Raw genomic sequence first — 14,144 nt, 5'->3', positions numbered from 1 at the left:
TAAAACATGTGTATATGTTTATATCAAATTTATTGATAATATACAATATATAGATATATATTATATATTATCAATGAATTTGAATCTTGTGAAAGGATGCCCCTCTTACGTTATTGTTAAAATCTGCGTGAAATTGAATCGGATTTGTTTTGACTGTTTTTGTGGCTCGAATTCGAAAATAATAGTATGGATTAAATCGGACGCAATTTCAACTTCAAAAAGTCACGATATTTTGTCTTGCATAAAACGTAAAAGGCTGATACCGTTTTTATCTTCCGCATTTTTGGCTGTTTTTTTTTTTTTTTTGCGGTGCTATCGCACGAATGCGCGTCCCCGTCGGCATCCTAGGAATGACGCGCTCCCCGTCCGGTCAGGTACCTTCGCTGACTTCCGGTTCGGATGCCGCTCATACCGGAAGTCACTGAGGAGAAACTCGGGCGTCGCAACCGACGACAGAAGACACACTAACGACAGACGGGCTGTTTTTCCCGATCAATCTTATTGAACAAAAAAAATCGAAAGCGCTCGTGGTAAATACATCAGAGAAGACAAATTCATTGGCGGTAAAGAAAAAAAAAAACAACCAAAAGTTTTATTGACAGAAACACTGATTTTCTAACAGAGAACGACAAACCGGAAGTGATGCAGATCAATACGTTTGTCAAAGGATCGATAACGTACACTTCTAAGCCAGTTACCTAAAAAGCCAAAAAAAAAGTCAGAATCACCGAACATTAAATTACCGCTTCAGTATTATCTATTCATTGAAAATATATTATTATTATTATCATCATTCAAGGTACAATTCTTGCTTAAGATTAAGGTTTCTTCCAATCCTTTGGTCTGAAGAAATAATGCTTATGAAAATACAGAGGGGTTGATTTTTTAATGATAACATAATAATAATAATAATAATTTTAAGTTGAAAATCTATAATCTGCCATACCTATAGCAGTACAATTGCAACTGGGTGTAATCTCTCCATCTTGCAGGAACATATAAAATAAACAGCTATTCACGCACACGCACACACCGACACACACATATGTATATATCCTCACCCTCTTAAAATAATCAAGTCATTTTTTTTCAAAAGTTTTTTTTTTTTTTTGCCTAAATCATCTCCTTATGATGCTGACCGCCACTGGCAGAATTGCCTACATCCTCAGTTTAAGAGATTGTGCCATTCTACCACTTTAGTAGAAATTGCCTATGTCGAGAGTGTCGAGAGTTCCTGAAAAACAGAAAAAAAGGACTTATTTTAAAAATGATTATTTTAAGAGGGTGACGATATATACATATGTGTGTGTGCGCATGTTAGCTTCAAAGGCACATATGCAGTTACTGGCAAGCTTTATGAATGTAAATCAAAAATCTAAAGGATATCACCATCTTCACATTCATGGAGTTTGGAGTCAGAAGGTCAGGGGACCCCTGAAGCCTCCTTCTGCCCCAATGGGACAAACCCTCGACTCAGACAGCGCATTTAAAATTCAAATAGAATTAAAAAAAATGAAATCACATGGCCAGTGATTATTCTACAGGTTCTGCATGTAAACCAGCCAAAGCCATAAACTTCCCACTGGTAGAAAAGCAGCTGCTTCCTCGTCTCAGAAACACTACAATCGGCTTACAATCTTCGGTCTTCCCATAAAGCAGGATCTTATGAATGCGAAATGGAAAAAACAAACAAACACACACACACCCACACACACAATACTGCAGCTGGCTCAACTTTATGCTGTTTATCTCTGGGATGCCCAGTAAATGTAGATCATGTGTTAAAGGTCCCTGTGGCTGCATCACGCACACACACGCAAACACATGCACACACACTCACACGCACACACACGACTTAAGAGGGGAAACATGAGAAATCAGCTCCAATGATGCGACTCTTTAGGAAATGTGCTGACGCAATTTAGCAGCCACCCGTTCGGTTATGGCTTGCACTCGATTCCTTAGCTTTGCCTTTGAGTTTCCTGTCTGCCCTCCGCCGGGAATTTGGAACTTCTTTTGCTTTTAATTGTATTTTTCACATGCAGAAAGCAAACCGTTAAAAATCAAACAGAAAAACAGCTGTGAAGAGACAAGATTCAGAGAACTGGTCCGACCGGATCTGAAAGGACGGGTCGGGGAGGGGGGTTATCTTGGAGGATCTGAATGTTAAACACCTGGTCGGAGGCAAAACGACACCTGTGTGTGTGAGTGGGGGTGGGGGTGTCAGATCAGTCTTCAAACACACACAAGCACACACACACACACATACACACACACACACACGCACGGCAAATTCCATGAGAAGCGACAGCAGGTTGTCCGATAACACTTGATGTGTCAGGATTTTTGCAGTTGCCGCCTCTTCCGAACCCTGTTTTTGAGTTCACACAATGAACAGCAACATGCAATGCGTACCGAGAAAACACGACAGCAGAGGGGGGCGGTGGGAGGGTTTGCACGAGGGGGGCAGAGGTAGGTAAGGACTTCTAAGAACTAGTTTAGTTTCTAACCACACACTGAGGGACATGTTAATGAGACACAACCACACTGTACAGAAAGTTGCCCCCTCCACCCTGTGATTTTTGGCGCTAAAAGGGTGTGGGCTTTGTGAGAAAGGTCCCATCAAGCCGTCCTCTCATGCTGCATCTTGGGTCCTGTGTTCCAATGCCTCCCCCATCTTCTCGCCGTGTCTCGTCAGAATGTGGCGGCGAACTTCCACAGGGCCTCCCGCTCAAACTCCTCCATCTCCTCCTCCAGGGAGTCGACGCGCTTCCCCCCGCCCTCCTCCAAGACGTCCGCCATGTCCTCCAGAACGTCCGCCACGTCCTCGGCGAAGTCGGCGAACGGCACCCTGTCGTGGATGAAGACGCCGTCCTGGAAGAAGTCGCCGGTGAGCCTGCGGATGGCGTCCTTGCTGGCGGGGGGAGACCCCTCCAGCTTGCTCAGGTAGCCCTCCAGCAGCTCCTCGAACTCCGGCAGTTCCACGGGGTAGAGCCCCTCCTTGGCGGCGCAGTCGTCCACGGAGACGCAGCCCACCCGGACGCCCACGTTCCGCCTGAGCTTCTGCTCCTGGTCCCTCCAGAAGTTATCGTGGGCTTGCGGAGGCTTGCGGGACGAGTGATGCTGATGCTGGCGGGGGTTCTTGGCGGACGAGCCGTGCCACGGCTTCTCCTTCCTCCTCTCCTCCCTGTCCTGACGCCGCTCGCCTTTCTTCCTCTCCCACTCGTCCTGATGTTTCCTCCACGACTCCTTGTGAGAGTCGTGCTTCGGCGGCCTCCACTCCTTCTCCCTCCCGTCCTCCCGTCCCCCCTCCTTGCTCTGCCTCTGGTCTTTCTCGCTCCTGCGCTCCTTTTCCTCCTTCTTCCTATCGTTCTTGCTCCTTCCCTCCTTCCACGAGGCCTCCCGTGGCCGACCCTCCCCCCACCTCTTCACCCGCTCCGAGATCTTCTTCTGGATCTCCTCCAGGTTGTCCCTCACCCGCTTCCTGTCGGTTCGGTCGTTTTTCATCTTCCTGATCTCCTCCGGCGGGACCTTCCGCCTGTGGGGTTCTTCCTTCCCTTCCCTCTCGGGCGCTGCCGGTTTCTGGTGGGTCGGGCCGCGTGGTTGCAGGTCCTGATCCTCTGTGAACGTGCAATCGCATGAGAAACCTAAGAACGCTCAAAGCCGGAAAAGGGTCGACACCGATGCTCCTCGCCGGCACAGCGCGAGTCCACTTCCCGTTTCCGCCATCGTACCTGCCGACGGGCTGAGCTCCGTCATCCTGGCCCGCAGACTCTCCAGCTCCCTCTTCAGGTCGGGCAGAGAAAGCAGTTCCATCCTCAAGTCGGCGTTCTCCTTTTCCAGGTCGGCTCTGCTTTTCTCATCACCGCTTTGCGCCACCGCCTTCAGCGCGGCGTCCAGTTCCTCTTTCTGTGACTTAGAAGTGACACAAAGTGACCGCTTTTACAAACCAGCCGATGAAGAAAATAAAAGACCACGGCCGTTTGCGCTCGTCTCAAAGCTGAGGAAACGCGGTGACCTTCAACTGACCTGCAGTTGATCCTCCAGCTGGGTGATTTGTTGGTTTTCCTGCATCAGTTTATCCAGCATCTCTCTCATATCCTGCGCCGCGCCGCCATTCCCGTCCTGGAGTGCAAATCCGACGAAACACATACGAGTTTAGACAATATTCACAGCTCTGCGGGTTTGTCCAAATGATAGCGAGAGGGAGCACAGAGGCTGCAGGACGTGTGACAGAGATAGCAGAGTCAGGTAACGGCCGGCCGGGAACAGACCTCGCCTTGTTCTCCGTCGCTCAGCTCATTCACGTCAAAGTCGCCTGTCGAAACCAGAAAACACCACATCTTTCACACAAGTCGTCTTTGTTATTCTTTTTTTCTACCGCCGCCTCTACAGCTCTGTCCTGACGTGCATTTGCCTCACGACTGAACTTGACAGAAATGTTTGCTCCGAGGGGCTCTCAGAGCCCCCCTTTCGCTCCTGCGGGGGGTTTCACGGACGTGGAGTCCGAACCCAGGGCGTGCCTCCTTCGCCTTTCGGCCCCGTCGGGACAATTTAACTAGCTTATATGTGAGCGTTAGCCGTTTAGCGCAGACGCGCTCACCTCCGTCCTTCTGTGTTTACTGTGTGAGCTTTTTATCATTCAGGGCAGAGATGAAGCCTCGAGAACAAACAGCCTCAGGTGGATGTCCACGTAAAGTGCCTCCCGTTCATTTTTTGATCTTTTTGTCAGTTTGTACAAATACTGTGCAAAGCGATATGGTACTCTGAGAAGAATACATAAATACCGCAAAATTCAAACTCAGAAACGGATGATAAATAAAGCATGAAGTCATTTGACCTCCGGTCGGGGGAAGGGGCGGGCGCGGGGCTCTTCTGGACGCCTGGTCTGATGCTGAGCTGGACGACATATCCTGGGAGAAGGTTCTAGGTTTCAGTGAGCGTCTCTATCAAGTCCACCTCTATGTCTCCTGTTTAACCTCACGCTAAACTTCATACATCTGTGGATCAGGCTCGGGGGGTCGGGGGGGATCAAACGTCACGGTTGTGACAGCGGAAACTCGTCGTGTAGTAATAGAGGCCGAGTGTCTGAGACACAGGAGTCTTTAGTCTGGAGGACGTCCGCCAACGCTTTGGGAGACGTGCTGGGGAACTTCTTTCTTTAATAAACTCTCTTATTTGGGAAAAGGAGGGGTGGGCTTTTATAATCGTAGTTGATTATGACTCGATCTGGTGACGGCTCTAAAAAGCAGCCCGCCGAGCTTGTGAGCAGCTCACCTGACAGGAAGAGGGAGCCGAGGAAGAGAAGGACCACGGCCCCCACAATGCACTTGTTCAAGGAGAAACACTGCTTCTTCTCCTTCTCAGCCAGCCTGAACTGTGCCAACTCTTCCTCCTCGTCCACCTCTTCTTCCTCGTCCGATATTTTTGGTCCCGGCGCCTCGGTGGAGTCGGGCAGGTGTCTCCTCCTGAGGCCGTCGTCCACAGGCTCTGCAGGGGGAATTTGGGTTAAAGGTTCCTAAAAACCGACGAGGATACCCAAACACTAAAATCTCTCCTGACAGCTGACGGGGGTGCCTTCGCTCCCCCGTGTTACTCTTTTGACATCTTTCACCACCCTCAGAAACCCTCAGAATTGCGAAAGAGTTATTTCAAGAATCATAATTGTCTGGTGATCCGCCGCCTGCAGCTATCGACACGCACGACGTGTGGTTACACTACTTGAAAGAACTACTTGAAAATGTCCGGAGAAGAATCTGCACTGCTCACGCAAATAGATGCATTTTCCAACTAAATTATGAGCAATTTCACGCGTTGTGCTTTCTCATTTTTGGAGCGCGGGCGCTAGACTGTCATTAAGGTAAATCACTCTCCAGCTGCCGGCATGACTCATACATGTTCACCAGCTCTGCAGCACCGTGGCCCGTTTTCGCTTCCTCTCACTGCCGCTTTCATCGCACCAACAGCTTCCTCTCTTCAACCTCTTCAACTCTGCCTTCCTGCTTCAGAGGCAGCCACAGACAGTAGGAGAAAACCCAAACCCTAGTCAGATTTATCATCCGGCCGGCTGTGGGCTCACCTGTGGCGGCGAGCCGGAAAAGCTCAGCCCCCTCTGTGGCATCAGTGGCGCCGACCGCCTCCGGCTCCGGGCTCTCTGGGACGGGGCTGGGTGACTCTCGAGTGTCACTCTCCAGACTGGCGTCGGCGCTGGAAGGTGGGCCTGTGGCAGAGGGGGTCTCCTCGCCCCCCTCGGGTTCAGCCGGGACGTCGAGAGAGTCCTCGGCGGGGTTGGTGTCAAACTCCGACTCTATGGCGACGGGGCCGTCGGCGCCGGGCGGCTCGGGACTGGACTCCTCGCGCTCGACGGGAGGGAGTTCACAAGCGTCGTAATCAATGTTTGTGACGAACGGCGTGGCGCCCAGAGGCTCGTTGTCGGCGGGGGAGCTGGTCACAATGTCGTGGATGATGGGAGGCTGACTCTCCAGATCAAGCTCCGGAGACTCAAGGGGGCTCGGGCTACTAGGGAACGGACCCTCGCTGGACTCTGGAGAGGTCTCCTGGCACACCTAAAAACGGCAGAATTAATGTTCATTTTTTTTACAAGATTGCACATCTGGTCCAAGTAAGAACTGGGTCGCACGGAAAGAAACAGTACAATATCAGGAAGTCATATTTCCATGGTGACTATCGTTAAATGTGAAAGTCTTGTTGCAGCAACTGCTCTTGATAAGACCACGACAAGAAGATTGCCACGAGAATTTACCAAGACCTTGAAATCTGAGAACCTCTGCATGTAAAATGTCAGTCACAAACAAGGGTCTCACCAATCTTGAGCTCTGATTTCAGATGCATCTCAAGCTACATTTGCTGGGGATAACAATTGTTCAGAAGCTAAAAATGATAAATAAAAAGGAAGCTTTTTAATTTACTAGACAATTATCCATGTGTAGCAGTAACTTAAAAAATGATAGAATATCTTTCTAAATGAGACATATCCATAAAAACCCAATATGCAATTTTCAAATGAATTTTATCTGATGTGGGTTTACATATACTGCATATAGCACTACCACGATATATACTTTTTTCTATGACAGTCTCCTTTGGACATTTTGGGGGCTGGAGCCAATCCCAGCCGTCAATCACGATGGACATCCAAATGTTTACGCTCTCCTTCAAACCTAGACAAGTTAGGGTCTTCAGTGAATCCGCTATTTTTGGATTGTTGGAAGACGACGGAGAACCCCTTCTCTCTTCATAAGGACTTTCTGATTGGATGTTTATTGGTATGACATTTCAAAAGAAATCTGCTACGACCTCTTGGACTTGCTGCGGTGGCGACTGTGCACCGACCTGGTGCCCCTCCTCTGAGAAGACAGTCTCCACTGACATGTCGCTTGGTTTGAACTCCACGCCGGCTCCTGTAATGAACATGCACACGGTCTGCAATTTCCCCAAAATAATCTGAGAAGCGCTTTTGAAAGCAGCGACCTCGGCTGTGACGCCGCAGCTTTAACCACAGAGTCCGAGCCGCAGTACCTGCCACGTCCTCGGACAGGCTGGGGACGTCGCCGAGGCTCTCGGTGCCGTCGTCCACCGGCCCGACATTCTCCACAGCGGCTTCCTGTGCAAGAGGAAAGAGGATCCAAGGGGACGAGGGCCCAACAGGGAAGTCACGTTAACACCTTCAAATGATGTGACCTTGACATTTACGCCGTGCCCAGTGTTGGCACACGGCGCACATGTTCATGGCCTGAGCTGAGAAATGATGACTGACCGCATACAGGTATTGAAAAACTTTCAGAAATTCTTCAGTTTCAAGCCACAGCCCTGGTTTTGAATGAATTTCAGGGCCTTGTATTTCCTGTTGTGGCTTCCATTATGACTCTCTATTTCTCAGTTTCTCACTATCACACAGTTTCTCTATTTCTCACTATCACTGACACTGTAGATGGTGCCATATCACACATTCGTGGAGATTTCAGTAGAACTTATCATAACCGCGCCGATCCCCTGTTGGGTTCGCTGTCCTGTCTGGACCAGAAACAGGTGGACCAGGCCACCTCCCATCAGCTTTTAGAAGGCAGTCAAAACCATTTCTTTTGTTCAAGCTTGTGCACTCAAAGCCTCAACTACTGTGATTGGGTTCATTACCACATTCAAGTTTCCTGTATGGTGGATGACAGTGTGATGTTAGTCAAGGAAGTCTGCACTTCCTCCCCCTTAATATACCACACGGGGTGGCCACAACCATTTTAATTTACACTTGCAGTATGCCGATTATCTATATATCTATACCCTGTTGGGTTCGCTGTCCTGTCTGGACCAGAAACAGGTGGACCAGGCCACCTCCCATCAGCGTTTAGAAGGCAGTCAAAACCATTTCTTTTGTTCAAGCTTGTGCACTCAAAGCCACAACTACTGTGATTGGGTTCATTACCCCATTCAGGTTTCCTGTATGGTGGATGACAGTGTGATGCTAGTCAAGGAAGTCTGCACTTCCTCCCCCTTAATTTTCCACACGGGGTGGCCACAACCATTTTAATTTACACTTGCAGTATGCCGATTATCTATATATCTATAACCTGTTGGGTTCGCTGTCCTGTCTGGACCAGAAACAGGTGGACCAGGCCACCTCCCATCAGCTTTTAGAAGGCAGTCAAAACCATTTCTTTTGTTCAAGCTTGTGCACTCAAAGCCACAACTACTGTGATTGGGTTCATTACCCCATTCAGGTTTCCTGTATGGTGGATGACAGTGTGATGTTAGTCAAGGAAGTCTGCACTTCCTCCACCTTAATATACCACACGGGGTGACTGCAACCATTTTAATTTACACTTGCAGTATGCCGATTATCTATATATCTATACCCTGTTGGGTTCGCTGTCCTGTCTGGACCAGAAACAGGTGGACCAGGCCACCTCCCATCAGCTTTTAAAAGGCAGTCAAAACCACTGCTTTTGTTCAAGCTTGTGCACCCAAAGCCACAACTACTGTTATTGGGTTCATTACCACATTCAGGTTTCCTGTATGGTGGATGACAGTGTGATGTGAGTCAATCTGCACTTTCTCCACCTTAATATACCACACGGCGTGACCACAATCATTTTAATTTACACTTGTCCTTTCATTTTGTACATCCTGTTAAAACTGTTAAACATCTGGCTGTTACAGTATGCCAATTATCTATATATTGCTACCGATCTGGCTTCGCCGTTGAAATTGCTTTCCCCCGATCACGCTGTGTACGGTACTAACTTTTAAGACTCATACAGGATATAGAATTTCGATAACACTCACCACATTACTTATCCATGTGTACTTAAAATAGTGGCAACTGGTGATATCTCTAGAGAGCTCACTGTGGCAAATGCACAGAACTCAGAGCTGATGTATAAAGTTGCATGTAATTACATATTGGGGAACAAGACGTTCATGGCTCGCAGGCACCAAAACATAGGATATCACACACCACCGGTCTGTGTGAGAGAGTGCAAACTGTTTCCAACGCACACCGTCAAGAGTTTGGAGCTCGTCACTGAAAACTGGGAGTGAGAAGTAAGTGGCTTTTGGCGGTTCTTGTGAGGCTCAGGGCTGCGAGTGTGAACATGCCACATTCTCGAGATGCAGCAAAATGAGCGCTCCTCTTGCGACATCGGGGCTACACGGAGTCCCCTGACCCGTTTCCCCTCCTTACCTCCGGGGAGAGGAGGGTCCAGCTGTTGGTGGAGGAGCCGCTGCTGCCTGCGCTGTTGCAGTTGTCAGACATCGCCCCCCTCAGGCTCCGCTCGGCTTCGGCTTCACGCTAGCGTTCCCTGCGGACGACAGCAGAGGCGCTTCTATCAGCCTCACTGCGGCACAATAGAGCTGATCAGCCCCGGGCTTTCGTTGCACTGTGAGATTAACTAAGTTGCAAAACAATGCAAAATTCTTTTAACAGCCTATTTCACGCACGCACACGCATGGATTGCGCGCAGATTAGCCGATATAAATAAGCCTGCTGTTACAGTTGTGAGGACTGCGCATGCGCGATACTGACAAACGCCATAAGCCTGCTGTTACAGTTGTGGGGAATGCGCATGCGCGTTATCTACAAAAGCCACGATTGTTGTCGACCGGAGTTACGTAACGACGCGGCGGCATCCAAGGCTCACCGGGCGAAGAGAAGCGCATCCCAGCCGCCGGACCGCTATTTCGGGGGCGACCCTTTTTTTCCCCACCCCGGGCGTCCACAAACTGTGGGGCGGTTTGGTGACCAAACATGGTCAAATCACGCCAGGGGAACGGGGCGACCTGCGACGGGGGCGGGGGGGTCGTTTTCTCCCGGACGGAGGGTACGCCGCCGCACGTATCCGTACAAAAACCGCACCTGCTCCGGTATCACGGGTAAATCTCCGAGCGACAATCGTAAAAATATTAAACAGCCCGGAAGTCGTTGTGTGCGTCGCCGCCACGGTGCTCCGGTGATGGTAAACAAAGGATGGGGGCTCGGCCGCGGCTCTTCCGTGTTCCCACTCGTGTCCCGTTAGCTAGCCGGTACTCCCGGCAACCGTTCGCCGCCCTCCGCCGCAAAACACAAACAAAAGCCGGTGCGTTTACCTCTCTCACCTTCACAACCGCCTTCCCCTTGTTTCGCTCCTCTTCTTCCTCCCCGGCTTTATTTGTTTACCTTTTTCCACCCTTTTCGGCGTGAAACGACGCTTCCTGTCTTCCCGTGAACTTGGGAACTTTTGGGAATTCCGAGCTGCGTCACGTCGCCGACGAGACGCCGCGGTCCAATGGGAAGGCCGCGTTGGCTTCGTAGCGCCCGCCCCCCGCGCTGGGCCGGACCAATCAGGTCACAGCGTCGCGTCCGGGAAAGTGACGTACGTCCCTGCGTGACTGACGCCAGCAGGTGAGAGTGACAGGTGACGGACTCCGGGATCCTCCCCGTTGGGTTTGGGTTTGCAACCCGGTGAAAGGCGGCGGCGGCGGCGGCGGTGGGGAAACGCACGTCGCTGCGGATATATATACGCGCGGGAGAGGTGACGGGGAACAGCCGCACACTGACACGTCTGCAAATCTAAATTTGATCGGGGACTTACCCGAGCGGACAGCCCCTCTACTCCAGCTGCTGCACGGCAGACGGTGAAATAAACAATACATACATAAAGCAGTTGTCTTTAATTGTGTTGATCAAGAGCAATGAAACGCTGCAAGGACGCTATTTTTACAGGATTTCCCAATGGGAAATCAACGTTTGTTGCCGACAACTCACTTGAAATGTGTGTTTTTACACAACAGATGGATTTCAAGTGCTACAATAAGCTATGACCCATTAGTGTCAGAGACCTTGACTTGACGACCAAATTGTTGTAACTAGGTACAAGCCATGTTATTTTAACTTAAAATATTTGGCAACTATAGTTTTTTTTTTTTGTTGGCAGGCTATAATTAGTCTCCACTGAGTACATTTAAAAGCCCCCTCCCTCTAATATGTGGACTTAAGGAAGTGGCTATTAGTCAAATTACAGGTGCCGTTCTTAATTTAGGATATAAAAATGGGTTAGAAATTAGGGGAGTAATAGATCATTTTATGACACAAATAACCGAATTGCTGAATTTGGAGCACAGTTTGGGTGGAAGGACCCCCTGCACTGTGAAGGATGACGCTGTGATGTTACCAAAGGGATGCCATTCGAGGTGGTGGCGGGGTTTGCGCTGTGCATGTCATTATGTCATTGTCCGTCCGTGGCAGGGTGGACGAGTGACATCGACCGTGGCATCACAAAGGGAAGGCACTGTGAAATAGGGAGGCCTGTTTGGGTGATTCCTACAAGTACACAGTGAGAATGATCTTCACTGATTTAGATCACAGGACCCTCACGGTGTGAGGAGTGGTCCCAAACTGAACGCCCGATTGTCTTAAGTGTGCGTGAAGTGCAGTCGACATACTGTCTATCAGAATGGCATTCTGTCTATCAGAATGCCGATTCAACAATCATTCAAACAAGCCATTGATGTGCCACCGCGTCCGCGTGGGCTCCGGCACATTTTGTCATTTGTCAATTTGCATGAAGTCCAGAATCAGGAGGCTGCGGGACAACACGCAAAGACATTAAATGATAATAAGCAAGCTGAGCATGCAGTTTTCACAATACTCAGGGTATATTTAAATGAAAGACTGCGGTGACACAGGCGAGGAGAATATAGAGTGGAAGGAACACTTGGAGGTGTGCTATTGGAATGCATTCGCAGTTGTTTTTCTAAAGACAACTGGAATTGATAATCAGCTTTCGAAACCATGAGGACTGAGGGTGAATTGAGGTTAAAGGAAAAAAAGAGGACTCAAAACACAACTTTGACAGCATTGAAAGAATTGCAGAGGAGAACTGGGTGGAAGCAGCTCACTGGAGAAGATGTGTGAAGAATTACTGCATTGCATATAAAAATTGTTCTGTGAATAATGTAGAGGATGTCAGAGCGCCGCAATCCCCTGCACTATACGTGGGTATTACATTTCAAAAGGGGAACAAAATATGAGGCTGACGATGGTGTCAGAGGAATTCTACAGACCTGCTCATTTTCACCAGTCATGTTTAGAGGACCAGGCTGTTCCCTCAACAGGAAGATTAACCGTAATCCCACAAAGACATTACATTAGCCAACTCCTCATACTACTTCCCCTTACTTGTACTCGTGAGGCTTGCTGCTTGGACTCCTGCGAGACGTTCCTGTGAGTGACGGCGCCTCCTGGGTGACCCTTTCATCCAAGCGTTTGTGCACCGCTGGCAGATGTCATTTGGGACTCGTCACGGGTTGTATCGGCCTTTTACTGCGACGAGTGCAGTTCCATGCGTCAGCGTCATCACAGGAGGCCACTGTGTGACATCACAGCTTCCCCTTTCACAGACTGGCTTTTGTTACATCACAGCTTTTATGCATTTTCTGTTGTGAGGTTGTATTTTTTTTTTTAAAATCTGTATTACCCAACACTTCAGGCGCTCCTTTGTGCCCATGGCCATTGGACTACAACAGAAGTCTGGACAGCCCACAACTCTGACCGGCCTGAGTGCACCTGTGCTGCTTCCACAATTCCATAACTTCACTACCCTACCTCATTCACATCATGCCCTAACTCTGCTTTCTCTCCTGTCCTTGTTTGTCCCAGCCCACACACATCCTGCCTATTTTTGTTTATTTATTTTATTCATTGCTATTCATTTTTGTCGCTCTATTTATACTGTTGTTTAGTTCTGGTTGTGTATTTTTCACCCTCACTGCTCCTTGATGTAGTTTTCTGCTGTCTATTTATTCGTGGATGTCTTGCTATTTTTTTGTACTTCTGCCTTTCTATTTATATTCATATTTATTTTCCCTTTTTTGACATTATAATTGTTATGCTGCTGTGACAAAGGAATGTCCCCTATGGGGATCAATAAAGTTTATCTTTGTGCTCCCCGCAAAAGCCTTTGCCCTCATTAGAAAGGGCTGCTCTGTCTTCTACTCCGACATCACAGCTTGACTTTTTTTTTTTTTGGCAAATCTAGAATTGTATGCCCTGTTTTTCACCATGCTCATTATTTTTGTTCAACTCGCAAAAATAAAATGTAATGAAAACCGGACAGAGATGGAAGAATGAATGCATTTGATGTCTTACGCTTTTTATCACTCCTGGCCGATTCCATGTCTGCGAATCAAAGCGGTCCATCTCTAATCCCTGCTTTCGGTTTGCTGTTGGACTTAAAACGAAATCGCAGATTTCCAGCAATCTGCATCTGAAAAATAAGGAAGGCATGTCACCACGGCTAGGTTAGCGTGTCAGCCCTGACTAGTATCTGTACACCGTATTACTCATAAACCCGCCCCGAAAGACTGTCCGAAAATCTCAATCCGTCTGAACTCTTAAGAGGACCTGTCTAAATTCCACAACGCTGACAATTGACCGAAACTTTCTTTCATGTGTCGTCTGTCAACAAAACTACAGTATTGTTTTTAAAAGAAACTTCACTTGGCACCCCACGGCTACGCGAACTCCTGACCAATCAAGAAGCGCCGTTGTGTTACGTCAATCTTGTGCGACGGGAAAAAAAACTCGACCAATTGGCAAATCGCACTCCGAGCCGACCGACCAATGGGAAGAGGCGAGGTGTTTTTGAACGATG

General features: G+C 48.8%; 1 protein-coding gene across 7 annotated transcripts; it reads right to left on the bottom strand.

Annotated features, from left to right (window-relative positions):
* Window positions 1–557: 557 nt before the first annotated feature.
* pbxip1a (pre-B-cell leukemia homeobox interacting protein 1a) lies at window positions 558–14,000 on the bottom strand. 7 transcript variants are annotated; one of them, XM_086178327.1, is made up of 10 exons: window positions 13,640–14,000; window positions 9,698–9,815; window positions 7,540–7,624; window positions 7,318–7,421; window positions 6,080–6,566; window positions 5,278–5,490; window positions 4,275–4,318; window positions 4,030–4,125; window positions 3,735–3,915; window positions 558–3,620 (listed from the first exon to the last, which is right to left on the bottom strand). In XM_086178327.1, exons 2-10 carry the CDS (start codon window positions 9,767–9,769, stop codon window positions 2,695–2,697), a joined length of 2,208 nt encoding a protein of 735 aa, XP_086034453.1. In that variant the 5' UTR covers window positions 9,770–9,815; window positions 13,640–14,000; the 3' UTR covers window positions 558–2,694. The 7 variants fall into 7 exon arrangements, with proteins under 7 accessions (XP_086034453.1, XP_086034456.1, XP_086034452.1 ...); XM_086178330.1 differs by having other exon boundaries at window positions 7,354–7,421; window positions 13,640–13,999; XM_086178326.1 differs by lacking the exon at window positions 13,640–14,000 and adding an exon at window positions 12,671–13,590.
* Window positions 14,001–14,144: the final 144 nt, after the last annotated feature.

The sequence above is a fragment of the Fistularia commersonii genome, chromosome 30, assembly GCF_037954325.1.
Source record: "Fistularia commersonii isolate RoL2024-O1a breed Wild chromosome 30, RoL_Fcom_v1.0, whole genome shotgun sequence".
NCBI lineage: Eukaryota > Metazoa > Chordata > Actinopteri > Syngnathiformes > Fistulariidae > Fistularia > Fistularia commersonii.
The sequence above is the reverse complement of the archived record's forward strand: the minus strand, read 5'-3'. Positions and strand labels throughout refer to the sequence as shown.

Coding starts and splice junctions, on each gene's coding strand:
- pbxip1a (XM_086178327.1), bottom strand. CDS start 9,769: ATGTCTGACAACTGCAACAGCGCAGGCAGCAGCGGCTCCTCCACCAAC. Junction 6,567..7,317: donor CACCGCAGCAAGTCCAAGAG/GTCGTAGCAGAT, acceptor TGCCGTTTTTAG/GTGTGCCAGGAGACCTCTCC. Junction 3,916..4,029: donor AGCTGGAGGATCAACTGCAG/GTCAGTTGAAGG, acceptor GTCACTTCTAAG/TCACAGAAAGAGGAACTGGA.